General features: G+C 43.5%; 1 protein-coding gene across 1 annotated transcript in view; it reads left to right on the forward strand.

The window, feature by feature from the left end:
* dnah7 (dynein, axonemal, heavy chain 7) overlaps window positions 1-27,062 on the forward strand; it is a 230,777-nt gene that overhangs the window by 181,557 nt on the left and 22,158 nt on the right. The window contains exons 59-63 of the mRNA XM_021596897.3: window positions 8,897-9,097; window positions 9,319-9,480; window positions 20,738-20,920; window positions 22,681-22,818; window positions 25,505-25,735. Of these exons, the coding sequence (XP_021452572.3) occupies window positions 8,897-9,097; window positions 9,319-9,480; window positions 20,738-20,920; window positions 22,681-22,818; window positions 25,505-25,735 (915 nt within the window). The remainder of the gene's footprint in view (window positions 1-8,896; window positions 9,098-9,318; window positions 9,481-20,737; window positions 20,921-22,680; window positions 22,819-25,504; window positions 25,736-27,062) is intronic.

The following is a 27,062-nucleotide window of genomic DNA, read 5'->3' on the forward strand; positions in this document are numbered from 1 at the left end:
AGTCTCTCGCAAATTTGGACGACCAGCTGCTTTCGCGACCAGAGACTGATTTGAGGAAGACTCTTCATAAAGCTTCCGGCATACATGGCACATCTGTGCTGACCAATTTACCGCTCTACCAGATCTACGTAAGATGCCATTTCCATCGCTATTCACTCATTCAACCCTAACACAGCAACATTTCTCGCTAGAAAACAGTGATGGCCTCCACTAAAAAGAGGATCCCGTTAGCTTTTTATAGGCTAGGCCTACTATATTTATTTCTCAACTTTCCTAATATTAAGCACGTTGTTTATCTTTACAACTGGAGTATAGCCTACCTGGCTGGCATGAAAATGAAGCATGGGAAAATCGTCCGACATTCGCTATTTAAGTGAATAGAATAGATGTATTTTTTCCCGCTGCCTCTGTTTTGAGACAGGTGCATGATAATGGTCCGTTCTAAATAAAAACAAATTTCACACATATATTATTTAGTATATATAAAGACAAGGTTAAATCAAGAATAGTCTGATGGGTGACAATATTAGCCCATCATTTGTGAATTACAGTTGAAGTCGGAAGTTTACATACACTTAGGTTGGATTCATTAACTTGTTTTTCAACCACTCCACACATTTCTTGTTCACAAACTATAGTTTTGGCAAGTATGTTAGGACATCTACTTTGAGCATGACACAAGTAATTTTACAGAAAGATTATTTCACTTATAATTCACTGTATCACAATTCCAGTGGAACAGAAGTTTACAAACACTAAGTTGACTATGCCTTTAAACAGCTTGGAAAATTCCAGAAAATTATGTCATGGCGTCAGAAGCTTCTGATAGGCTAATTGACATAATTTGCGTCAATTGGAGGAGTACCTGTGGGTGTATTTCAAGGCCTACCTTCAAACTCAGTGCCTCTTTGCTTGACATCATAGGAAAATGAAAATAAATCAACCAAGACCTCAGAAAAATAATTGTAGACCTCCACAAGTTTAGTTCATCCTTGGGAGCAATTTCCAAATGCCTGAAGGTACCACGTTCATCTGTACAAACAATAGTACGCAAGTATAAACACCATGGGACCACGCTGCCATCATACTGCTCAGGAAGGAAACGCGTTCTGTCTCCTAGAGATTAACGTACTTTGGTGCGAAAAGTGCAAATCCATCCCAGAACAACAGCAAAAGACCTTGTGAATATGCTGGAGTAAACAGGTACAAAAGTATCTATATCCACAGTAAACCGAGTCCTCTTTCGACATAACCTGAAAGGCCGCTCAGCAAGGAAGAAGCCACTGCTCCAAAACAGCCATAAAAGAGCCCGACTACGGTTTGCAACTGCACATGGGGACAAAGATCGTACTTTTTGGAGAAATGTCCTCTGGTTGGATGAAACAAAAATAGAACTGTTTGGCCATAATGACCATTGTTATGTTTGGAGGAAAAAGGGGAGGCTTGAACACCATCCCAACCGTGATGCACGGGGGTGGCAGCATCATGTTGTGGGGGTGCTTTGTTGCAGGAGGGACTGGTGCACTTCACAAAATAGATGGCTTCATGAGGAAGAAAATGATGTGGATATATTGAAGCAACATCTCAAGACATCAGTCAGAAGTTAAATCTTGGTCGCAAATGGGTCTTCCAAATGGACAATGACCCCAAGCATACTCAGGTATGCTTTGAGGGACTCCCATGTGGAAGTGCAGGACATAGGTGGGGTTGAATTAATTTCTAGAAATGAAATTGACACACTACTTCTCTGAGAGGAAAATCGAGTTAAGACGCCATTGACAACACATAGGTTGCTGGGGAAACTCTAATGGTGAATGGTCAGAAATAACAATACTCTCATAAGTACACCTCTGAATGTTAGGCAGTTTTTCGTCCAAAAAATAGGTAATCAATGCAGGAGTACATTTGATGAAAAAAAAAAAAAAAAAAAAAGGAATACTGTCTATCTGTAGGGTGGAGGAAATGTCAGGCCTCACACACAGCATATTTCCGAAGAAAATCTTGAACAAGGCACACTTAGAAGTGACTGTAGTGAGTGCTAGTCAAGAACTGGGAATGTTGTACAGTTGAAATCACCCCCTAAAATCAACGAATGGGAATCTAAATTGGGTATAGCAGATAAAAAGGTAGAAATGGAATGTGAATCATCCCAATTGGGAGCATAAACACTAGCCAAAACAAGAGGGATAGGAAACAGTTTAACAGTTCCTATGACGTATCGTCCCTTAGGATCAGCAATAGCCTCAGAAGCTATAAAGAGAGTAGATCTATCAACCAAAATGGCAGCACCTCTTGATTTACTATGAAAGAGTTGACCAACTCACCAGTCCTCAAGTGAGTCTTATGTAGAAATTCAAAATTTGCATTCAAACCCTTTAAATGTGTCAGCGCCCTCTTACATTTCACAGGGTTGTTAGCGCCTTTGATGTGCCACAAAATGTCCTTGATGGTATTATTTTGGCCACCCTGAGCATTTCCGTTATACAACCCTGTCATTAGAGCATAGAGTGGAAAAGCAATGAATACCCAAAAGACCCAGGATAACTTGTCTCAGGGTAATAATGTACTGTGTAAGATAAACTCAGCAAAAAAAGAAACGTCATCTCACTGTCAACTGCATTTATTTTCAGCAAACTTAACATGTGTAAATAACATAACAAGATTCAACAACTGAAGAAGTTCCACAGACATGTGACTAACAGGAATGGAATAATGTGCCCCTGAACAAAGGGGTGGTCAAAATCAAAAGTAACAATCAGTATCTGGTGTGGCCACCAGCTGCATTAAGTACTTCAGTGCATCTTCTCCTCATGGACTGGACCAGATTTACCGGTTCTTGCTGTGTGATGTTACCCCACGCTTCCACCAAGGCACCTGCAAGTTCCCAGACTTTTCTGGGGGGAATGGCCCTAGCCCTCACCCGCCGATCCAACAGGTCCCAGATGTACTCAATGGGATTGAGATTCGTGCTCTTCGCTGGCCATGGCAGAACACTGACATTCCTGTCTTGCAGAAAATCACGCACAGAATGAGAAGTATGGCTGGTGGCATTGCCATGCTGGAGGGTCATGTCAGGATGAGCCTGCAGGAAGGGTACCACATGAGGGAGTAGGATGTCTTCCCTGTAACGCACAGCGTTGAGATTTCCTGCAATGACAACAAGCTCAGTCCGATGATGCTGTGACACACCGCCCCAGACCATGACCACCGCCTCCAAATTGATCCCGCTCCAGAGTACAGGCCTTGGTGTAACACTCATTCCTTCGACGATAAACGCGAATCCGACCATCACCACTGGTGAGACAAAACCGCGACTCATCGGTGAAGAGCACTTTTTTGCCAGTCCTGTCTGGTCCAGCGATGGTGCTTTTGTACCCATAGGCGACATTGTTGCCACTGGTGTCTGGTGAGGACCTGCCTTACATCAGGCCTACAAGCCCTCAGTCCAGCCTTTCTCAGCCTATTGCGGACAGTCTGAGCACTGATGGAAGGATTGTGCCTTCCTGGTGTAACTCGGGCAGTTGTTGTTGCCATCATGTACCTGTCCCGCAGGTGTGATGTTCGGATGTACCGATCTTGTGCAGGTGTTGTTACATGTGGTCTGCCACTGCGAGGACGATCAGCTGTCCTTCCTGTCTCCCTGTATCGCTGTCCTAGACGTCTCACAGTACAGACATTGCAATTTATTGCCCTGGCCACATCTGCAGTCCTCATTCCTCCTTGCAGCATGCCTAAGGCACGTTCACGCAGATGAGCAGGGACCTTGGACATCTTTCTTTTGGTGTTTTTCAGAGTCAGTAGAAAGGTCTCTTTAGTGTCCTAAGTTTTCATAACTGTGACCTTAAATGCCTACCATCTGTAAGCTGTTAGTGTCTTAATGACCTTTCCACAGGTGCATGTTCATTAATTGTTTATGATTCGTTGAACAAGCATGGGAACAGTGTTTAAACCTTTTACAATGAAGATCTGTGAAGTTATTAGTATTTTTATTAATTATCTTTGAAAGACAGGGTCCTGAAAAAGGGACGTTTCTTTTTTTGCTGTTTACTTGGGAAACGAAATAGAGTGACATTAGAACTGAACAATTCAATCTCCTTCCTCCCCCCACCCCAGACAATACCTTCCCAAACGAAGTACAAGCCTAAATAGAATTGTTTTAAAAGTTTTCTTCGCACGGTATATCTGTGAGATTGTGGTGTTAAACCCAAACCCACAGTCCCGCCCTTTAAAGTAGTGTTCTGTTTTGGTGAATCAAGCAGCAGAAATAAGAGGAACAAATAAAAATTGAATCCCATGTGCAAATAAAATTAGGAAAGCACCACATGTATAAAATTATATTCCCAGTTTATAACAGGTATTGAGAGAGAAAATGTATCAAGACGCTCAGCCAAAACCTCTCATTTGAGGTAAGCAAATCGTCGTGAAACGACCCCAAAAAAGTTGGGCAATGTGCAGTCAAGACCACAATACTATGTCTGTGCAACGTTGAAAGTTTGCCGTGTATAAATGACGTTAAAAACATTCAACATTGAAGACTCCCCAAAAACTCTGAACATTTACTGTTTACTGGGTCGAGACAAATGGCTGTGGTAAACAAATATCCCAAAATTGTTTGGGTCATTGAGACAATATGGAAACAAACTCAATAGGTCAATGAGATAGCATTGAAACAAAGGATTGACATAAACCATTAATAAAAGGAAATAAAAATGACTGAAGGCTTTTAAGGCAAGCACACTGGATGACCAAAACATTTGATCACATCAAATAAGCGTGAGTGGGTTCGCCAACTCCCGAACTATACAGGAAGAGTACAGTTATAACTAAAGATAGTTATACCACAGGTGGGCTACTTACTTACTATCCACTGTTAGCAAGCAACAGTTGCTGATCAATGAGCAAGTTCAAGACTTCTTGATGTGGCGTTGAATGTGAGCCATACCCTCCTCTGGAGAATCAACGGTGTAGTCTTTTCCATCATGAGAAAGTCATAGACGGGCCGGGAATCGCAGTCCATACTTCACACCTGGATGGTACCGTAGTAGTCGTTTGGCCTGCCCGAAAGAAGGGCGCTGCCTGGACACAAAGGGGGAGAAGTCCTGGTAGCTCTGTCCTTGAAAGCTCAGAGTGGGCTCGTTGGAGAATCTCCATCTTCTCATGGAAGAAGTGCACTCGAAGAATGAGGTCACGGTGCCTCTCACCGTCCCGGGGCTTTGGGAACAGTGACCGGTGGGCACGGTCAATCAGGTGCTTCTCATCCATGGCGAGAACATCCTTCAGCAGCCTGAAGATGAAATCCGCAAGGCATTTCCGCTGACTCTGGGATTGATACCAGTCTCAGGCTATTGCGGCAAGAAAATCCCTCTAAGCTCACACAGCTCTCCTGTACCTTTTTCAGATCCGCAGTCAGGCATTTTACGTCAGCCTCCAGGGAGGTAGTCAGGTCGGAGACACTGGTGGCGGAGGTCACCAGTGGTGCAATCTTCATCATGTGTAACTCTGTTGTTGTTTTGAGTGATGTGATGGCTGGCACTGTCTTGTTTCGCAGGATAGTTAAATCTGCTTTTAAAGTATCAGAAACCTCTTGTATTCAGGCCTCAATCGTAGCAACTACCTCCGTTTTCATTTAAGCTATCTCAGAGCGTAGTAGCTTGATGGCCTCAAGAATGTTCATTTCAGCGCCACCAGGTAAAGCCGCACCTCTGGGTAAAATGCTAGTATCCGGCCCTCAGACTCAGGAGAGGGCGGTGATAAAAATGGGTCTTGTAGGCTGGGTTATCTCAAAGTCGTGTTTTTGGCTGTTGACATGCTGTCATTTGAAAGCACAGCAGTATTACGGAAAGGGATCACCAAACTAATATTTGAAAATAAATATGTTTTTGCTGCAAAATAAACTTTAAGAAAACTGCGGGAGAAAATGGAAAACACGTCAGTTGCACATTGCGCCCCCCCCTCGCCGATACTTTTTCTAATGAAGCCGGTGACGGAGGTGGTTAGCTCGTCAATGTTAACGGCTGAGTCTCAAAGTATATTCAAATCAGCTCTAACAAAGCAGTCCTGTAGCATAATCTTTGTTTCTGGTGACCATTTCTTAACCAAGCGAGTCACGAGTACTTCCTGTTTGAGTTTCTGCTTGTAAATAGGAAGCAGGAGTACGGCGTCATGATCCGATGGCGGACGAGGGATGGCCTTGTATGCTTGCTTGTGGGTAGAATAACGGTGGTCTAGGACTTTTTCACCCCTGGTGGCGTTGGAGACGTATTGATTGGAGATCATTCTTCTTGTTATCAAGTGGCCAGTAGAATGGAGAAAAGAAATGGCCTGTTTTCCCTACGTCTTAATCTCACCAGGATCCCTCCCCCTTGCCTCTGTAATGCTGGCATTTCCTCTTGGGTAGCCCGAAAATTAGGTAGCCCAACCAAATCTCGCTTAGGGCCCCCAAAAGGCTAGAGCCGGCCCTAACTACATTTTAGGATTCAACACTATTGTTCCTTCAAAGCTCAACCCCAAGCTCAGAGCCAAGGGTCTAGACACCATCTTCAGGGTCTAGACACCATCCTCTGCAACTGGACTTCCTGATGGGATGTAGTAGGCTGTGAGGATTGACAACAACACCTCCTCCACACTGACTCTTAACACAGGGGCCCCCCAGCAGTGTGTCATCAGCTCTCTGATGTACTCCCGGTTTCCCCACGACTGCGTGACTTTGCACGACACCAACTCCATCATCAAGTTAGCTGATGACACCACAGTTGTAGGCCTGATAACCAACAACGATGAGTCAGCCTATAGGGTGGAGGTAAGTGAACTGGCATTGTGGTGCCAGGACAAAAACCTCTCCCTCAACGTCAGCTAAACAAAGGATTTGACTATTGACTCCAAGAGGGAACATTACCCGATCCACACAAACAGGACTGCAGTAAACAGAGTCAGCAGTTTTAAGTTCCTCGGTGTCCATGTCACAGAGAACTTGACATGGACCAACAACACCACACTTGGCAAGCAGGCACAACAGCGTATCTACTTCCTAAGGCATCAAAGGAAATTTGGCACGTCACCCCCGGTCCTCGTCAAATACTACCGCTGCACCATCGAGAGTGTCCTGACCGGTTGCATCATGTTCTGGTAAGAAAATTGCTATATCCACGACTGCACCTCCGTAGGTGGTGAAGACGGCTCAGTATATCACTGGGACCGTGATCCCACCCATCTAGGCAATCTACTCAAAACAGTGCCTTAAGAAAGCCCTTAGCAACATCAAGGACCCCACACACCTATGCTACGAGCTGTTCACTCCCTTACCGTCGGGCAGGCGGTATCAGAGCAGGAGGTCTGATACCAACAGGCTCAGAGACCGTTTCTATCAACAAGCCATCAGACTGCTGAACACTTGAACTGGACTGACCACCTGCACTGACTCTCCGCACATTAGCTCACATGCACACACCCACACAGACATACACTCACAGGGCCTCCCGAGTGGTGCAGTGCTAGCTAGAGATTCTGGATTCAAGTCCAGGCTCTGTCGCAGCCATCATCGACCGGGAGACCCATGGGGCGGTGCACAATTGGCCCAGGGTTGTCGGGGTAAAGGGGAGGGTTTGGCCGGTAGGGATGTCCTTTTCCCATCACGCACTAGTGACTCTTGTGGCGGGCCAGGTGCAATGCACGCTAACACGGTCACCAGGTGCACAGTGTTTTCTTCAACACATTGGTGCAACTGGCTTCCTTGTTAAGTGGGCATTGTGTCAAGAAGCATTGCGGCAGTGTTGGGTTGTGTTTCGGGGGACGCACGGCCTCGACCTTCGCCTCTTCCGAGTCCGTACGGGTGTTGCAGTGACTAGACAAGACTGTAACTACCAATTGGATACCACCAAATTAGGGAGAAAAAGGGGTAGAAAAAAAAACATTCACTCATACACAAATTCATTCATCCTTCAAACACATTACAACTGCTGCTACCAGCCTCTTATTGTTATTGCTAAACACTGCACAATTTAAACACTTGGAATATAAATTGTGGTTTCCTGTATTATAATCATGCTTAAATGTTTATTCTATTCTACTGAGCCATTTACGTTCGTATTCTTATATTTTATTTATTTATGTTGTTGCATTGTCGTGAAGGAACCTTCAAGTGAGTATTTCGTTGGACGATGTATACCATGTGTACCCTGTAAATATAACTAATAAAACTTGAAAAGTCCCTAGATTGTGAAATATCAAAATGGGGGATACTCACCAAATACAATGGTGTACTACTACTGGTGCTACTGGCAACTCTGGTCCTGGAATGCCAAAACAGTTCTGGTTGTCTTTTCTACCTTGTAGTTTCACTCATTTGGTGTCCCAGGTCGGAATCAGTTCCTGATCATCAGTCCCTGATCAGTCACACCTCATGAGCTTAATTCAACTGTCCAACCCAGGGCTGTCAAATATACAGGTGGTCTGAGTAAAAATAAATACATCTATTTAAATACATAGATCCTAAAGGGATACTGCGAGATTCCGTTTTTCTACTTACGCAGAGTCAGATTAACTCGTGGATATCATTCTGCATGCAGTATGAAGGAAGTTGTAGTTATTTTTTTTCTAAGTTATATCTTTAACCATGGTTTGAGGTTAAATAGTTTGTTTACATTTGCTTTGTTTACAAACATTGGAGTAAAACAAGCTTATATTTTGGGCTTTGATGGGGTACGACTGTTGAACAAAGCTCATGAGTCATTTTATAAGTTATATTCTTCAAGAATATAAAAATGGATGTAGCAACTGCTGATTGCCTCTTTAAGTCAGAGTCCCCAATAATAGCTTTACAGTATAAGGGGTATAATACACTGATAAACATTTGTCTGTTAGTATACCCCAATGTCTCTACCCTGTGTGCCTCTGTTAGGAGCTGAACCCTGACACCACCCATCCAGACTTCCGTCTGTGGCTGACCAGCTACCCCTCGCCCACCTTCCCTGTGGCAGTGCTTCAGAATGGGGTGAAGATGACCAATGAGGCGCCAAAAGGCCTTCGCGCCAACATCGCCCGCTCCTTCCTCATGGACCCCATCTCCGACCCAGAGTTCTTCTCCAGCAGCAGCAAGCCGGTGTGTGTGTGTGTGTGTGTGTGTGTGTGTGTATATGTATGTGTATATATATATATATATATATATATATATATATATATATATATATATATATATATATATATATATATACACACAGTACATATTTTTATGTCAGATTGTCCCTCTAAATCTATAATGATGTAGAAAGATGATCTAGTGATCTAAATGTGTGTGTGTGTGTGTTTGTGTGTCTCTCACAGGGTGTGTTTAAGAGGCTGCTGTATGGCCTGTGCTTCTTCCACGCGTTGATCCAGGAGAGGAAGAAGTTTGGTCCCATGGGCTGGAACATTCCGTATGAGTTCAATGAAACTGACCTGAGGATCTCTGTCCAGCAGCTCCATATGTTCCTGGAGCAGTATGAGGTACATACTATACACTACATACACCACACAAAAACACACACAGAGTTTCATGACTCTTTTGTGTTATTGGCCCTAATTTATTATTTCTACGAATTGAATTTAGCAATACGTTTAACAACTGTCCTCTATTGTGAAAGTGCAAAAATGTATCAAGCTGACCCCCCTGGCATGTATTTTTATGACTTTTTAAAATATTGTTTAGTTCCCTGTTGTAGTTCCGGATGTCCATTTTGAAAACATATTGACCCCGGCTACAGGTAACTGCTAAAATAATGGATACAAAGTATATTGGAAGCAGGTGCCTCCACACAGGTGTGGTTCCAGACTTAATTAAGCAATTAACATCCCATCATGCTTGAGGTCATTATTTTCGCTACCATGGCTATGTCCCCATAGGATGGCAGTGATCATTGAATGGTTTGATGAGCATGAAAATTATGTAAACCATATGCCATGGCCGTCTCTGTCACCAGATCTCAACCCATTTGAAGACTTGTGGGAGATTCTGATAAAATGCACAATATTTGTGGAAAAAGTCATTGTCAACCACATTAAATAGTCAGTGTCAACCTAATGTGTGGGTTGTGTTTCTTGTCTCTTTCTCTCTCTCATATACATTATTGGCTGCTTCCCAAATGGCACCCTATTCTCCAGTGTTCTAGTACTTGTGTCCAGGACAGTTTTCATGACTCGTTTCATGACTTGTTACTCGACTTAGACTTGAGCGTTGGTGACTTGGACTCATACTCGCCTTCTTGACCGTTGGTGACACGGACTTGGACTCGGATTCTTGGACTCACACACACAGCCTACATCAGCTGGTGAGCTGCGGGGCAACAAGCGATGAGTGTGGGCAAACATGCAGGCAGGCTGCGCTCCGGCTCCGCCTCTGATCATACATGTCGTGAAGGCGGCGCTTTTGTTTCCCGAAGCTAACCAGTCAACAGCCTTTAGTTTAGCTACCCTTTGCCTGGTTAAGAAACACAAGCTGCTTTACTAAATTAAAAAACAATACCATTGAGTTTACTCGTAAAACAACAGTATAGCTATGTTTGTCTCTCTTCCCCTTGAGTATAGAAAAGTAGGTTGTCTTTAAGTACGTTGTCTTGCTCAACCCTCCCACTTTCCCAATTGCATTCCATAGCCAGGTTCTGACACGTCTCTTTCTTTTCTACGAAGAAAACAGCTTGTTTCTAGCCCTAACCATTCAAAGGTATAACCCTTATTACCTGTGCTACATTTTGTTCTTTGTATCGTGCATTGGCGGTCTGCATTTTACATTCATAAACCATATTGACTAAATAATTCATCTTGCCACTACACTAAATCTGACTGGGTAAATAACTACATTTTGAGTTAATGTTGACCCTGTGAATAAGACTTAAGCACTTGGACCAGGACTCGAGCACTTCAGGAGGGACTCGGACTTCAGCCATATGGAATCGAGACTCGACCATTGGGGACTCGGATGTTGACTCGGACAGGAGCACAGGGGGACTTGGGACTCGACACGGACTCGAGATTTAGTGACTCGACTACGTCACTACTATTCCTTATACAGTGTCTTTGGAAACTATTCAGACCCCTTGACTTTTTCCACATTTTGTTACGTTACAGCCTTATTCTAAAATGTATAAAACAAATATATAATTGCAGTCTACACGCAATACCCCATAATGACAGTGAAAATAGGTTTTTAGAAATGTTTGCAAATGTATTAAAAATTAAAAACATAAATACCTTATTTAAATAAGTATTCAGACCCTTTGCTATGAGACTTGAAGTTGAGCTTAGGTGCATCCTGTTTCCATTGATCATCCTTGAGGTGTTTCAACAACTTGATTGGAGTCCACCTGTGGTAAATTCAATTGATTGGACATGACACACACCTGTCTATATAAGGTCCCACAGTTGACAGTGCATGTCAGAGCAAAAACCAAGGCATGAGGTCGACGGAATTGTCCGTAGAGGAAGAGTGGTACCGGAGATGGCTTCCGTTTTACGGACTCCTAACCAATTCTGCTATTGTGTGAGTTTTCGCCTTATTTGTAATTTATTTTGTACATAATGTTTCTGCCACCATCTCTTATGACTGAAAAGAGCTTCTGGCTATTAGAACAGTGATTGCTCATCTCGTACTTCAGACACCAGACAAGGCTCAAATCCCTGCCATTCGTATGAAGAAGAGACGGAAATATAGGGGTTGTAGGTCGGAGTGCCTTGTTAGAATCCGACAGCGAGTGTGTGACCGCCTCTACCATCAGTCCTATTAGCCAACGTGTAATCATTGAATAATTAACTGGATGAGCTCCGGTCAAGACTATCCTACCAACGGGTCATTAAAAACTCTAATATCTTATGTTTCACGAGTCATGGCTGAACGATGACATACAACTGGCTGGGTTTTCCATGCATCAGCAAGAGGGAACAGCTGCCTCCGGGTAATACAAAGGGTTGTGGTCTGTGTATATTTGTCAGTAACAGCTGGTGCACAAAATCAAATATTAATGAGGTCTCAAGGTTCTGCTCGCCTGAGGTAGAGTGTCTCATTATAAGCTGTAGACCACACTATCTACCAAGAGATTTTACATCTATATTTTTCATAGCTGTCTATTTACCACCACAAACCGATGCTGACACTAAGACCGCACTCAACGAGCTGTATAAGGCCATAAGCAAGCATGAAAATGTTCATCCAGAGGCGGCGCTCTTAGTGGCCGGGGACTTTAATGAAGTGAAACTTAAATCAGTTTGACCTTATTTTTACCAGCATGGTACATGTGCAACCAGAGCGAGAAAAAAAACTCTAGACAACCTTTACTCCACACACAGAGAGGCATACAAAGCTCTCCCTCGCCCTCCATTTGGGAAATCTGACCATATCGCTATCCTCCTGATTCCTGCTTACAAGCCAAAACTAAAGCAGGAAATACCAGTGACTCACTCAATACGGAAGTGGTCAGATGATGCAGATTTTAAGCCACAGAACTGTTTTGCTAGAACAGTCTGGAATATGTTCCGGGAGTTCTTCCTAGTACACCACATCAGTCACTGACTTTATCAATAAGTGCATCGATGACGTCACCCCCACAGTGACCGTACATTCATACCCCAACCAGAAGCCATGGATTACAGGAAACATCCTCACTGAGCTAAAGGGTGGAGCTACTGCTTTCAAGGAGCGGGACTCTAACCCGGACGCTTATAAGAAATGCCCTCCGATGAACCATCAAATGGACAAAGTGTCAATACAGGATTAAGATTGAATCCTACTACACTGGCTCTGATACTTGTCGTATGTGGCAGGGCTTGCAAACTACTACAGACTACAAAATGAAGCACAGCCGCAAGCTGCCCAGTGACACGAGCCTACCAGACGAGCTAAATGACTTATATGCGTCCTCCGAGGCAAGCCTGCATGAGATCACCAGCTGTTTCGGACGACTGCGTGATCGCGCTCTCCGTAGCCCATGTGAATAAGACCTTTAAACAGGTCAACATTCACAAGGCCAAAGGGCTAGATGGATTACCAGGATGTGTACTTCGAGCATACGCTGAGCAACTGGCAATTGTCTTCACTGACATTTTCAACCTGTCCCTGACTGTCTGTAATACTAACATGTTTCAAACAGACCACCATAGTCACAGTGCCCAAGAACACCAAGGTAACCTGCCTAAATGACTATCGACCCGTAGCACTCTGTTGTCATGAAGTGCTTTGAAAGGCTGGTCATGGCTCACATCAACACCCTTATCCCAGAAACCCTAGACCCACTCCAATTTGCATACCGCCCCAACAGATCCACAGATGACGTAATCTCTATTGCACCCCACACTACCCTTTCCCACCTGGACAAAAAGAACACACTACTTGAGAATGCTATTCATTGACTACATCTTAGAGTTCAACACCATAGTGCTCTCGAAGCTCATCATTAAGCGAAGGACCCTGGGACTAAATACCTCCCTCTGCAACTGGATCCTTGACTTCCTGATGGGCCGCCCCCAGGTAGTAAGAGTAACAACACATCTGCCACGGTGACCCTCAACATGGGGGCCCCTCAGGGGTGCATGCTCAGTCCCCTCCTGTACTCCCTGTTCACCCATGACTGCATGGCAAAACACGACTCCAACACAATCATTACGTTTGCCGACAACACAACAGTGGTGGGCCTGATCACCGACAACAATGAGACAGCCTATAGGGAGGAGGCCAAAACCAGACAGTATGGTGAAACCTCTCCCTCAACGTGATCAAGACAAAGGAAATGAACGTGGACTACAGGAAAAGGAGGGCCGAGTATGCCCCCATTTTCATCGACTGGGCTGAAGGTTGAGAGCTTCAAGTTCCTTGTTGTCCACATTACCAACGAAAGGTCCAAACACACCAAGACAGTCGTGAAGAGGGCACGACAATGCCTATTCCCGCTCAGGAGACTGAAAAGATTTGGCGTGGGTCCTCAGATCCTCAAAAAGTTGTACAACTGCACCATCGAGAGCATTCTGACTAGTTGCATCACCGCCTGGTATGGCAACTGCTTGGCCTCCGACCGCAAGGCACTACAGAGGGTAGTGCTTCAGCCCAGTACATCACCGGGGCCAAGCTTCTTCCCACCTAGCACCTCTATACCAGACTGTGTCAGAAGAAGATCCAAGAAGGCCCAAGAAATTGTCAAAGACTCCAGCCACCAATAGACTGTTCTCTCTGTTACTGTGCGCCAGAGCTCCAAGTCTAGGTCCAAAATGCTTCTTAACAGCTTCTACCCCCAAGGCATAAGACTCCTGAACAGCTAACCAAATGGCTATCCGGACTATTTGCGTTTTTACGCTGCTGCTTTTCTCTGTTTATTATCTATGCATAGTCACTTTACCTCAAATCAAATCAAATTTTATTTGTCACATACACATGGTTAGCAGATGTTAATGCGAGAGTAGCGAAATGCTTGTGCTTCTAGTTCCGACAATGCAGTAATAACCAACAAGTCATCTAGCTAACAATTCCAAAACTACTACCTTATAGACAAGTGTAAGGGGATAAAGAATATGTACATAAAGATATATGAATGAGTGATGGTACAGAGCGGCATAGGCAAGATACAGTAGATGGTATTGAGTGCAGTATATACATATGAGATGAGTATGTAAACAAAGTGGCATAGTTAAAGTGGCTAGTGATACATGTATTACATAAAGATGCAGTAGATGATATAGAGTACAGTATATACATATACATATGAGATGAATAATGTAGGGTATGTAACATTATATTAGGTAGCATTGATTAAAGTGGCTAGTGATATATTTTACATCATTTCCCATCAATTCCCATGATTAAAGTGGCTGGAGTTGAGTCAGTGTGTTGGCAGCAGCCACTCAATGTTAGTGGTGGCTGTTTAACAGTCTGATGGCCTTGAGATAGAAGCTGTTTTTCAGTCTCTCGGTCCCAGCTTTGATGCACCTGTACTGACCTCGCCTTCTGGATGATAGCGGGGTGAACAGGCAGTGGCTCGGGTGGTGGTTGTCCTTGATGATCTTTATGGCCTTCCTGTGACATCGGGTGGTGTAGGTGTCCTGGAGGGCAGGTAGTTTGCCCCCGGTGATGCGTTGTGCAGACCTCACTACCCTCTGGAGAGCCTTACGGTTGTGGGCGGAGCAGTTGCCGTACCAGGCGGTGATACAGCCCGACAGGATGCTCTCGATTGTGCATCTGTAGAAGTTTGTGAGTGCTTTAGGTGACGAGCCAAATTTCTTCAGCCTCCTGAGGTTGAAGAGGCACTGCTGCGCCTTCTTCACGATGCTGTCTGTGTGGGTGGACCAATTCAGTTTGTCTGTGATGTGTAGAGGAACTTAAAACTTAGGAACTTAGGAACTTAAAACTTACTACCCTCTCCACTACTGTTCCATCGATGTGGATAGGGGGGTGTTCCCTCTGCTGTTTCCTGAAGTCCACAATCATCTCCTTAGTTTTGTTGAGTGTGAGGTTATTTTCCTGACACCACACTCCGAGGGCCCTCACCTCCTCCCTGTAGGCCGTCTCGTCGTTGTTGGTAATCAAGCCTACCACTGTTGTGTCGTCCGCAAACTTGATGATTGAGTTGGAGGCGTGCGTGGCCACGCAGTCGTGGGTGAACAGGGAATACAGGAGAGGGCTCAGAACGCACCCTTGTGGGGCCCCAGTGTTGAGGATCAGCGGGGTGAAAATGTTGTTGCCTACCCTCACCACCTGGGGGTGGCCTGTCAGGAAGTCCAGTACCCAGTTGCACAGGGCGGGGTCGAGACCCAGGGTCTTGAGCTTGATGACGAGCTTGGAGGGCACTATGGTGTTAAATGCCGAGCTGTAGTCTTGGGAACAGGAACAATGGTGGCCCTCTTGAAGCATGTGGGAACAACAGACTGGGACAGGGATTGATTGAATATGTCCGTAAACACACCAGCCAGCTGGTCTGCGCACGCTCTGAGGGCGCGGCTGGGATGCCGTCTGGGCCTGCAGCCTTGCGAGGGTTGACACGTTTAAATGTTTTCCTCACGTCGGCTGCAGTGAAGGAGAGGCCGCATGTTTTAGTTGCGGGCCGTGTCAGTGGCACTGTATTGTCCTCAAAGCGGGCAAAAAAGTTATTTAGTCTGCCTGGGAGCAAGACATCCTGGTCCGTGACGGGGCTGGTTTTCTTTTTGTAATCCGTGATTGACTGTAGACCCTGCCACATACGTCTTCTGTCTGAGCCGTTGAATTGAGATTCTACTTTGTCTCTATACTGACGCTTAGCTTGTTTGATTGCCTTGCGGAGGGAATAGTTACACTGTTTGTATTCGGTCATGTTTCCGGTCACCTTGCCCTGATTAAAAGCAGTGGTTCGGGCTTTCAGTTTCACGCAAATGCTGTCATCAATCCACGGTTTCTGGTTTGGGAATGTTTTAATCGTTGCTATGGGAACGACATCTTCAACGCACGTTCGAATGAACTCGCTCACCGAATCAGCGTATTCGTCAATGTTGTTGTCTGACGCAATACGAAACATATCCCAGTCCACGTGATGGAAGCAGTCTTGGAGTGTGGAATCAGATTGGTCGGACCAGCATTGAACAGACCTCAGCGCGGTAGCTTCTTGTTTTAGTTTCTGTCTGTAGGCAGGGATCAACAAAATGGAGTCGTGGTCAGCTTTTCCGAAAGGAGGGCGGGGCAGGGCCTTACAGTGCCTTGCGAAAGTATTCGGCCCCCTTGAACTTTGCGACCTTTTGCCACATTTCAGGCTTCAAACATAAAGATATAAAACTGTATTTTTTTGTGAAGAATCAACAACAAGTGGGACACAATCATGAAGTGGAACGACATTTATTGGATATTTCAAACTTTTTTAACAAATCAAAAACTGAAAAATTGGGTGTGCAAAATTATTCAGCCCCTTTACTTTCAGTGCAGCAAACTCTCTCCAGAAGTTCAGTGAGGATCTCTGAATGATCCAATGTTGACCTAAATGACTAATGATGATAAATACAATCCACCTGTGTGTAATCAAGTCTCCGTATAAATGCACCTGCACTGTGATAGTCTCAGAGGTCCGTCAAAAGCGCAGAGAGCATCATTGAAGAACAAGGAACACACCAGGCAGGTCCGAGATACTGTTGTGAAGAAGTTTAAAGCCGGATTTGAATACAAAAAGATTTCCCAAGCTTTAAACATCCCAAGGAGCACTGTGCAAGCGATAATATTGAAATGGAAGGAGTATCAGACCACTGCAAATCTACCAAGACCTGGCCGTCCCTCTAAACTTTCAGCTCATACAAGGAGAAGACTGATCAGAGATGCAGCCAAGAGGCCCATGATCACTCTGGATGAACTGCAGAGATCTACAGCTGAGGTGGGAGACTCTGTCCATAGGACAACAATCAGTCATATATTGCACAAATCTGGCCTTTATGGAAGAGTGGCAAGAAGAAAGCCATTTCTTAAAGATATCCATAAAAAGTGGCGTTTAAAGTTTGCCACAAGCCACCTGGGAGACACACCAAACATGTGGAAGAAGGTGCTCTGGTCAGAAAAAAACAAAATTGAACTTTTTGGCAACAATGCAAAACGTTATGTTTGGCGTAAAAGCAACACAGCTGAACACACCATCCCCACTGTCAAACATGGTGGTGGCAGCATCATGGTTTGGGCCTGCTTTTCTTCAGCAGGGACAGGGAAGATGGTTAAAATTGATGGGAAGATGGATGGAGCCAAATACACGACCATTCTGGAAGAAAACCTGATGGAGTCTGCAAAAGACCTGAGAATGGGACGGAGATTTGTCTTCCAACAAGACAATGATCCAAAACATAAAGCAAAATCTACAATGGAATGGTTCAAAAATAAACATATCCAGGTGTTAGAATGGCCAAGTCAAAGTCCAGACCTGAATCCAATCGAGAATCTGTGGAAAGAACTGAAAACTGCTGTTCACAAATGCTCTCCATCCAACCTCACTGAGCTCGAGCTGTTTTGCAAGGAGGAATGGGAAAAAAATTCAGCCTCTCGCTGTGCAAAACTGATAGAGACATACCCCAAGCGACTTACAGCTGTAATCGCAGCAAAAGGTGGCGCTACAAAGTATTAACTTAAGGGGGCTGAATAATTTTGCACGCCCAATTTTTCAGTTTTTGATTTGTTAAAAAAGTTTGAAATATCCAATAAATGTCGTTCCACTTCATGATTGTGTCCCACTTGTTGTTGATTCTTCACAAAAAAATACAGTTTTATATCTTTATGTTTGAAGCCTGAAATGTGGCAAAAGGTCGCAAAGTTCAAGGGGGCCGAATACTTTCGCAAGGCACTGTAAATGCGTCACGGAAGTTAGAATAGCAGTGATCCAAGGTTTTTCCAGCCCTGGTTGCGCAATCGATATGCTGATAAAATTTAGGGAGTCTTGTTTTCAGATTAGCCTTGTTAAAATCCCCAGCTACAATGAATGCAGCCTCCGGATAAATGGATTCCAGTTTGCAAAGAGTCAAATAAAGTTTGTTCAGAGCCATCGATGTGTCTGCTTGGGGGGGAATATATACGGCTGTGATTATAATCGAAGAGAATTCCCTTGGTAGATAATGCGGTCGACATTTGATTGTGAGGAATTCTAAATCAGGTGAACAGAAGGACTTGAGTACCTGTATGTTGTTATGATCACACCACGTCACGTTAACCAAGAAGCATACGCCCCCGCCCCTCTTCTTACCAGAAAGATGTTTGTTTCTGTCTGCACGATGCGTGGAGAAACCAGCTGGCTGCACCGACTCCGATAGCGTCTCTCCAGTGAGCCATGTTTCCGTGAAGCAAAGAACGTTACAGTCTCTGATGTCCCTCTGGAATTGCTCAGATTTCATCAACCTTGTTGTCAAGAGACTGGACATTGGCGAGAAGAATGCTAGGGAGTAGTGCACGATGTGCCCGTCTCCGGAGTCTGACCAGAAGACCGCTCCGTTTCCCCCTTTTACGAAGTCGTTTTTTGGGTCGCCAGCTGGGATCCATTCCGTTGTCCTGGGTGAAAGGCAGAACACAGGATCCGCTTCGCGAAAGTCATATTCTTGGTCGTACTGATGGTGAGTTGACGCTGCTCTTATGTTCAGTAGTTCTTCTCGACTGTATGTAATGAAACCTAAGATGACCTGGGGTACCAATGTAAGAAATAACACGTAAAAAAAAAAAAAACTGCATAGTTTCCTAGGAACGCGAAGCGAGGCGGCCATCTCTGTCGGCGCCGGAAATACCTCGACCAACATGTACTTATTACCTCAATTACCTTGACTAGCCTGTGCCCCCGCACATTGACTCTGTACCGATACCCCCTTTATATAGCCTTGTTACTTTTATTTTAATGTTTCTTTTAAATTATTTTTTATTTTTCTATTTTCTTATTTTTATTCATTCATTGTTTACTTCAGTTTATTTAGTAAATACTTAACACTTTGTTGGTTAAGGGTTTGTAAGTAAGTATTTCACTGTAAGGGTACACCTGTTGTATTCGTTGCATGTGACAAATCAAATGTTATTTTATTAGATGTTTTTATTTAGAGCTCCAAAACAGAGTTGTGTTGAGGCTGGCACACAGCCAAGACAACGCAGGAGTGGCTTTGGGAAAAGTCTCTGAATGTCCTTGAGTGGCCCAGCCAGAGCGCGGACTTGAACCCTATCTAACATCTCTGGAGAGACCTGTAAGTGGCTGTGCAGTGATGCTCCCTATCCAACCGGACAGAGCTTGAGAGGATCTGCAGAGAATAATGGGAGAAACTCCCCAAATACAGGTGTACCAATCTTGTAGCGTCATACCCAAGAAGACTCTTAAGCTGTAATCGCTACCAAAGGTGCTTCAACAAAGTACTAAGGAAAGGGTCTGAATACTTATGTAAAAATGATATTTCCTTTTCTTTTATTTTTGGCTAAATAAATCAAAAAAACTATTTTTGCTTTTCATTATGGGGTATTTTGTGTAGATTGATGAGGGGGGAAAAATGTTTTAAGCAATTTTAGAATACGGCTCGTTCTCTCACTCGTTCCAATATGATCTATATCTACAGTAAGTGTACATGTGGGTACCAACTGACATTTACAAGTGCTTTTGCTGCACTCGAGTCTCATCAGCCCGATTTCAAAACCCCCTTGACATTTAAAAACCACAGAAAGTACTCCGTTGCCCTTCTCAACCCTCTTCCTACAAAACAAGTTGTGAAGAAACTGATCAAGAGGCATCTTTGAATATGCTGACATTTTCCCTTATAACCAAAGAGCCACCTGCAACATTTGCAGGGGAAATTTTCATCCACAATGCCATGGACAGTGGTTTCCCCCTGTCTACCTTTACATTTCTCCCAAACTTTAAAGTTCTATTCGACCTCTACTGTCACTTGTGCAACTATATCACTTATTGAAAAATTGCTGTTTTGTCACCAGCTGAAAGGAGATGTTTTCATTGGGGGACTGAATACCTTCAAACACACTGCATTGAGTTGACACTGACCCATATCTAAATGTCATCCCATTGGGAATGAATGTTAGCATCTGAAATGGCACCCTATTCCATATATAGAGCACAACTGTTGTCCCTATGTGGGCCTTGGTCAAAATTAGTGCACTATGAAGGGAATAGATAGGGTGCCATTTTGGATGTAGCTCATGAATCCCTATGCCCACCCTACACAGACATATGCATCCCCTGGTCAAAAGTAGTGCACTATATAGGGGATATGGTTAAATTTCAGACCGCTCATGACTCCCTCTGCCCACCCTACACAGGAAGTGCCCTTTGAAGCCATCCACTACATGACTGGTGAATGTAACTACGGTGGCCGCGTGACGGATGACTGGGACCGGCGGACGCTGCGCACCATCCTGACGATCTTCTACACCCCCAAGATTCAAGACCCTGACTACAAGTTTGACCCCAGCGGCCTGTATTACTCACCACCGGAGGGAGACGTAAGGAACAACTTCTCATATGGTTGAAATGTACAGTGGGGCAAAAAAGTATTTAGTCAGCCACCAATTGTGCAAGTTCTCCCACTTAAAAAGATGAGAGAGGCTTGTAATTTTCATCATAGGTACACTTCAATTATGACAGACAAATGAGAAAATAAATCCAGAAAATCACATTGTAGGATTTTTAATGAATTTATTTGCAAATTATGGTGGAAAATAAGTATTTGGTCAATAACAAAAGTAACAAAAGATTTCTGGCTCTCACAGACCTGTAACTTCTTCTTTAAGAGGCTCCTCTGTCCTCCACTCGTTACCTGTATTAATGGCACCTGTTTGAACTTGTTATCAGTATAAAAGACACCTGTCCACAACCTCAAACAGTCACACTCCAAACTCCACTATGGCCAAGACCAAAGAGCTGTCAAAGGACACCACAATTGGTGGCTGACTAAATACTTTTTTGCCCCACTGTATTTGTGTACTTTGTGAAAGCAAGAACACAAAAAAATTCCACATAGTTATTATTCCCATTATTCCAATCGCTCTAGCTCCAAAACGTTTTAAGTTTTAAATGTCACATTTTCTTTAGGAAATGTCCTTTTCTAGTTTATACTTTATTCATCCAGGTGAGTCCCATTGAGATCGGAATCACTTTCTCGAGGGAGCCCTGGTCAAATGAAATGGACTGTTCGCCTAAATTGCAAAGCTGTTTATTCTATGGTTGAAACTAAAGGGATGTTGCACCCCAATATCAAAACATTTACTTGAAAGTAGAGCAGGGTTCTCCAACCCTGTTCCTGGAGAGCTACCATCCTGTAGGTTTTCCAACCATAATCTAGTGCACCTGATTCTAATAATTAACTGGTTGATAATCTGAATCAGGTTAGTTACAACTAGGGTTGGAATGAAACCTACTGAGGGTAGCATCCAGGAATAGTGTTGGAGAGCCCTGAAGTAGAGGTGAATTGTACCTTTAAGATCTGAGAAAGATCGGATATAACTCTGGGATTAATCGACACAGGCATGTTCATATGTATTATTCATGCCCATCTGTGCATGAAACATGTACATTGCTTCCACTTAATATAATGCGAAGAGACATTACGTATTCATTCATTTCAGTTATGATGTATTTTGTCTTCCCTTATTAAATATGATATTTGTCTATTGGGGCGGCAGGTAGCCTAGTGGTTAGAGCGTTGGACTAGTAACTGAAACGTTGCAAGAGCGAATCCCAGAGTTGACAAGGTAAAAATCTGCTCCTGAACAAGGCAGTTAACCCACTGTTCCTAGGCTGTCATTGAAAATAAGAATTTGTTCTTAACTGATTTGCCTAGTTAAATAAAGGTAAAATAAATCAAAGTGATCTTTGTTAATGAGTAAAGAACAAATATTATGATGTGAGATTGAGGAACAGTCAATATGAAGGCATCAAATACTATTGAACTACACTTTAAATGGTCTAGCTCTGGCGAACTATAGACGTAAAGAGACAGAGAAGTCAAGAAAGTCAGTTGAGGTGATTTAAGTAGTACATTAACTTGTTCAAGAAAGTTCACTTTTGGAGGTACCTTTAAGTCATTAACGAGACACGGCGGCCACTGCCAGTCGTGTCATTTAATTTATTTTTTGAGAACAATTATAATATATGCACAATTTTATTTGGCATTTTCCTAAACCCCATATTTTATTCATGAACTTTCATTTACATAGTCATTATTCTAAATGTCACCAATCTACCCCCCTCCCCCCTTCTGCAGTATAACAGTTACATAGACTACACCAAGGCTCTGCCTCTGAATCCGTCTCCTGAGATTTTTGGTATGAACGCCAACGCTGATATCACCAAGGACCAGTCCGAGACGCAGCTGCTCTTCGATAGCATTCTGCTCACACAGGTATGGCCAGCAAACTCACCACAATAGATCATTGTAGTGCCTTTACACACACACACATATTATACACACACCCTTGATTTGTACTATAGGCATGCAAAGATATGGAATACAAAGTAAGCTCACCAACATTTTGGCACAGTGAATCCCAGTTTTCAGATGTGTCATGATTGTTGTCCTAATCTGCCATGTCCTACCATGGCATCGTCATGGCAGTGTTATATGCCATGCTCTCTTACAGCCATTTTCAAATGACAGTATAGGTTTTATGACAGCTACTTCGAGCAAAGTGCTAGCCATATGGTCCACCTCCATACAACTGTGAACTCACTCAAGTCATATGTAGAGTGACGCTCAATAGCAGGGTGTTTTGGCTTTGGATCTATTGAAACAGTGGCTAAAGTTAGCACAGCCCTTTCTTTCCGTTGGCAGTGAATTTGGAGGTACATCATAAACCAAAGCAAAGCACACCTTCTTGTCACCTATCCCAGATGTCCCAAATCTTTATACGTAATTTATTATCATGGCATGTTTCCAAACTCAGACCAAACCCGTGTGTGTGTGTGTGATGCGGTGCATGTACGCATGCATATGCACACACACACACACCTTACCTATTTTATCAGTATCTTTGCCAGACTTTAATATTTGATTACCTTCCATTAAACTGTACCATGCAATATTAATTAGGAAGAAAAGTTATTTGTACAGCGATATCTCCCTCCAAAAAACTAAACTCCCTTTCGTGTAAATGCGATGCATTGTCTGCCTTTGACGGAGTATGATAACATGGTGTGACAATCACTGGCTTTGGAGAAACTCTGTGATCCCACTATCATGACCCAAGGCGAGGCCCAGATGCAGACACAGGAGCCATAAGGTTGGAGTCTTACTATGTTTATTAATCCAAAAGGAGTAGGCAAGAGAATGGTTGTGGACAGGCAAAAGGTCAAACCAGATCAGAGTTCAGGAGGTACAGAGTGGCAGACAGGCTCGTGGTCAAGGCAGGCAGAATGGTCAGGCAGGCGGGTACAAAGTCTAGAAACAGGGTCAAAACTGTGAGGACTAGAAATAGGAGAAATGCAAAAAGCAGGAGAAAACTGCTGGTTGACTTGGAAACATACAAGGTGAACTGGCACAAAGAGACTGGAAACACAGGGATAAATACACTGGGAAAAATCAGCGACACTTGGAGGGGGTGGAGACAATCACAAGGACAGGTGAAACAGGTCAGGGTGTGACACTCACGTCTCATACTCCATGAAAGCTCTCTTTGAGTTGGCCCAAGTTACTAGCTCGTAGAAGCTTAGCTTACATCTATCACAACCACTCGCAGTAGAACTCTAAAGGAGTGAACATCAAACCCAATGGGGTGACAGAAATTGAGATATTTCTAGAATCTACAGCTGGAGTAAAAAAAAAAAAATGTGTTTAGCTTTGCTGAAAATTAGGCAGCCAAAAGATTAGGGCTAACTGCTCAGGCATAATGGCTCACAAATAGACACAAACAGACACACAAACGCACACCACACACACATATGCACACATACACTGAGTATACAAAACATTAGGAACACCTGCTCTTTCTGTGACCATGGACTGAGCAGGTGAACACAGGTGAAAGTTATGATCCCTTATTTATTGTTAAATCCACTTCAATCAGTGTAGATTAAGGGGAGGAGACAGGGTAAAGAAGGATTTTTAAGCCTTGAGACAATTGAGACATGGATTGTGTATGTGTGCCATTCAGAGGGTGAATGGGCAAGACAAAAGAATAGTTCACCACCCACAGGACATCCAGCCAACTTGGCACAACTGTGGAAAGCATTGGAGTCGACATGGGCCAGAATCCTTTCGACACCATGTAGTTCTGCTGTTCTGAGGGCAAAAGTGGGAGAATGCAACTCAAATATTAGGAAAATGGTCTCAGCCAAGGCTCCGCTACTTAATAAAATTATAATGTACAATTAGGACTCAATGAAGCCTAATCTTGATTCATACTTATCGTCTTCACTAAGATTAATAATATTTGCAGTCAAGTGTGAACTTTATTAGCAGCTAGTACGGGACCATTACTCTGAATGACCAATAAACAGGAAGATGCTCCATGTGGAATGAAGCAGCTATTTGTCATTCCTACTGTAACCCCAACTATCATCTAATGATTATCCATTACCGCTGGGTCGTGACAGCGCTACCAGTGAGTAAAATGCGGGAAAATAACCATTCTTTAGAATGAATTACTTTGAAAAGTTGAGGGAATTGTTTTTTATTTGTTTCCCTGGCACTCCAGACTTATGCAAGAAAGGGATTTGAAATTTCATGATGACACTTGTTGGTAACCAAACCTGTGTGTGTGTGTTTGTGTTTGCAGGGAGAGTTAACAGTAAGTACCGCTGAGGCCTTGGACCTCAGTGAGCATTACAGATAAGTAAAGCACAGGGCTTAGACTCTAGGGAGAAACAAGAGTAAGTACAGATAAATTGATGCAGTACCTGTGTGTAGTCAGAATAATCTTGAGTTGTTGAAGGTTATAGTTGGATTTTCATGATAGGGCCTTGGGAAGAGACTAACACTGGTAAAATAAAAATGGAAATGTTTTTTTTTCACCTTCAACATACCACTAAGTAGCACACAATTGTATTTGTTGTCCAAACTCGCGCACACTAACTTCTCTGTCTCCTGTCAGTCACGTTCCTCAGGGGGTGACGCCAAGTCATCAGACGACATGGTGTATGACGTGGCTGCAGACGTCCTCAGCAAGCTGCCACCCGACTTTGACATTGAGGCATCCATGCGCCGCTTCCCCACCAGCTACAACCAGAGCATGAACACAGTGCTGGTGCAGGAGATGGGCCGCTTCAACAACCTGCTCAGGATCATCCGAGACTCCTGCATCAACATCCAGAAAGCCATCAAAGTAAGGAGAACATTAACCTAATGTACAGGCGTAAAAGAAACACTTGAGCAGGGTCAAGTGTTTCTTTGCCTCTATGCTTTTCCTCCCAAACCAGATGCATAGTGCCAAATTCAAACTACAGAATTATAAATATTTAACTTTCATAAAATCACAAGTGTAATACATCAAAATAAAGCTTAACTTCTTGTTAATCCAGCCGCTGTATCAGATTTCAAAAAAGCTTTACGGCGAAAGCACACCATGTGATTATCTGAGGACAGCGCCCTGCATACAAAAGCATGAAAAACATATTTCAACCAGGCAGGTGCGCCACTTCAAGACAGAAATAGCGCTATAATAAATGCCTTACCTTTGAGGATCTTCTTCTGTTGGCACTCCAAAAGGTCCCAGATACATCACAAATGGTCCTTTTGTTCGATAATGTCCTTATTTATATCCATTAAAAAGTTTAGCTGGCGCGCTTCAGTCAATAATCCACCCAGTTTCCCTCCATCAAAATGCATACAAAATGAATCCCGAACGTTACTAATAAACTTTTGCAAACAAGTCAAACAACATTTATAATCAAACCTTAGGTACCTTAATACGTAAATAAACGATAAAATGCAAGACAGATAATCGTTAGTCTTTACCGGAGAAAAATACCAAAGAACGCGCTCGCTTCCACGTTCTTGGAAACACTACAGCCAAAATTGGAGCCATCTAGAAAAACAAAAATTTCTGGCTCATTTTTCCCAAAACCAGCCTGAAACTCTTTCTAAAGACTGACATCTAGTGGAATCCCTAGGAACTGCTATCTGGGAGAATTTCGCCTGATAATAAAAGTGACAGCCATTGAAATCTGTGGTAGGCTGAATTTTTTGGGGAGTGGGGGGATGGTTTGTCCATGGGGTTTCGCCTGCCATATCAGTTCTGTTATACTCATAGACATACTTTTAACAGTTTTAGAAACGACCTACCAATTATATGCATATCCTAGCTTCTGGGCCTGAGTAACAGGCAGTTTACTTTGGGCACGCTTTTCATCCGTACGTGAAAATACTGCCCCCTACCCGACAGGTTAATGTTGTAAATGACTTGTAGCTGGAAACGGCATATTTAAAAACATTTTTTTTTATGGATATCTATATAGGTGTACCCATTATCAGCAACCATCGCTCCTATGGCACGTTGTGTTAGCTACTCCAAGTTGATCATTTTAAAGGCTAATTGATCATTAGAAAATAATTTAGCAATCATGTTAGCACAGCTGAAATCTGTTGTTCTGATTAAAGAAGCAATACAACTGTCCTTTTTTAGACGAGTTGAGTATCTGGAGCATCAGCAT

This window comes from Oncorhynchus mykiss, chromosome 3 (assembly GCF_057628025.1).
Source record: "Oncorhynchus mykiss isolate SJ-2025 chromosome 3, ASM5762802v1, whole genome shotgun sequence".
Taxonomy (NCBI): domain Eukaryota; kingdom Metazoa; phylum Chordata; class Actinopteri; order Salmoniformes; family Salmonidae; genus Oncorhynchus; species Oncorhynchus mykiss.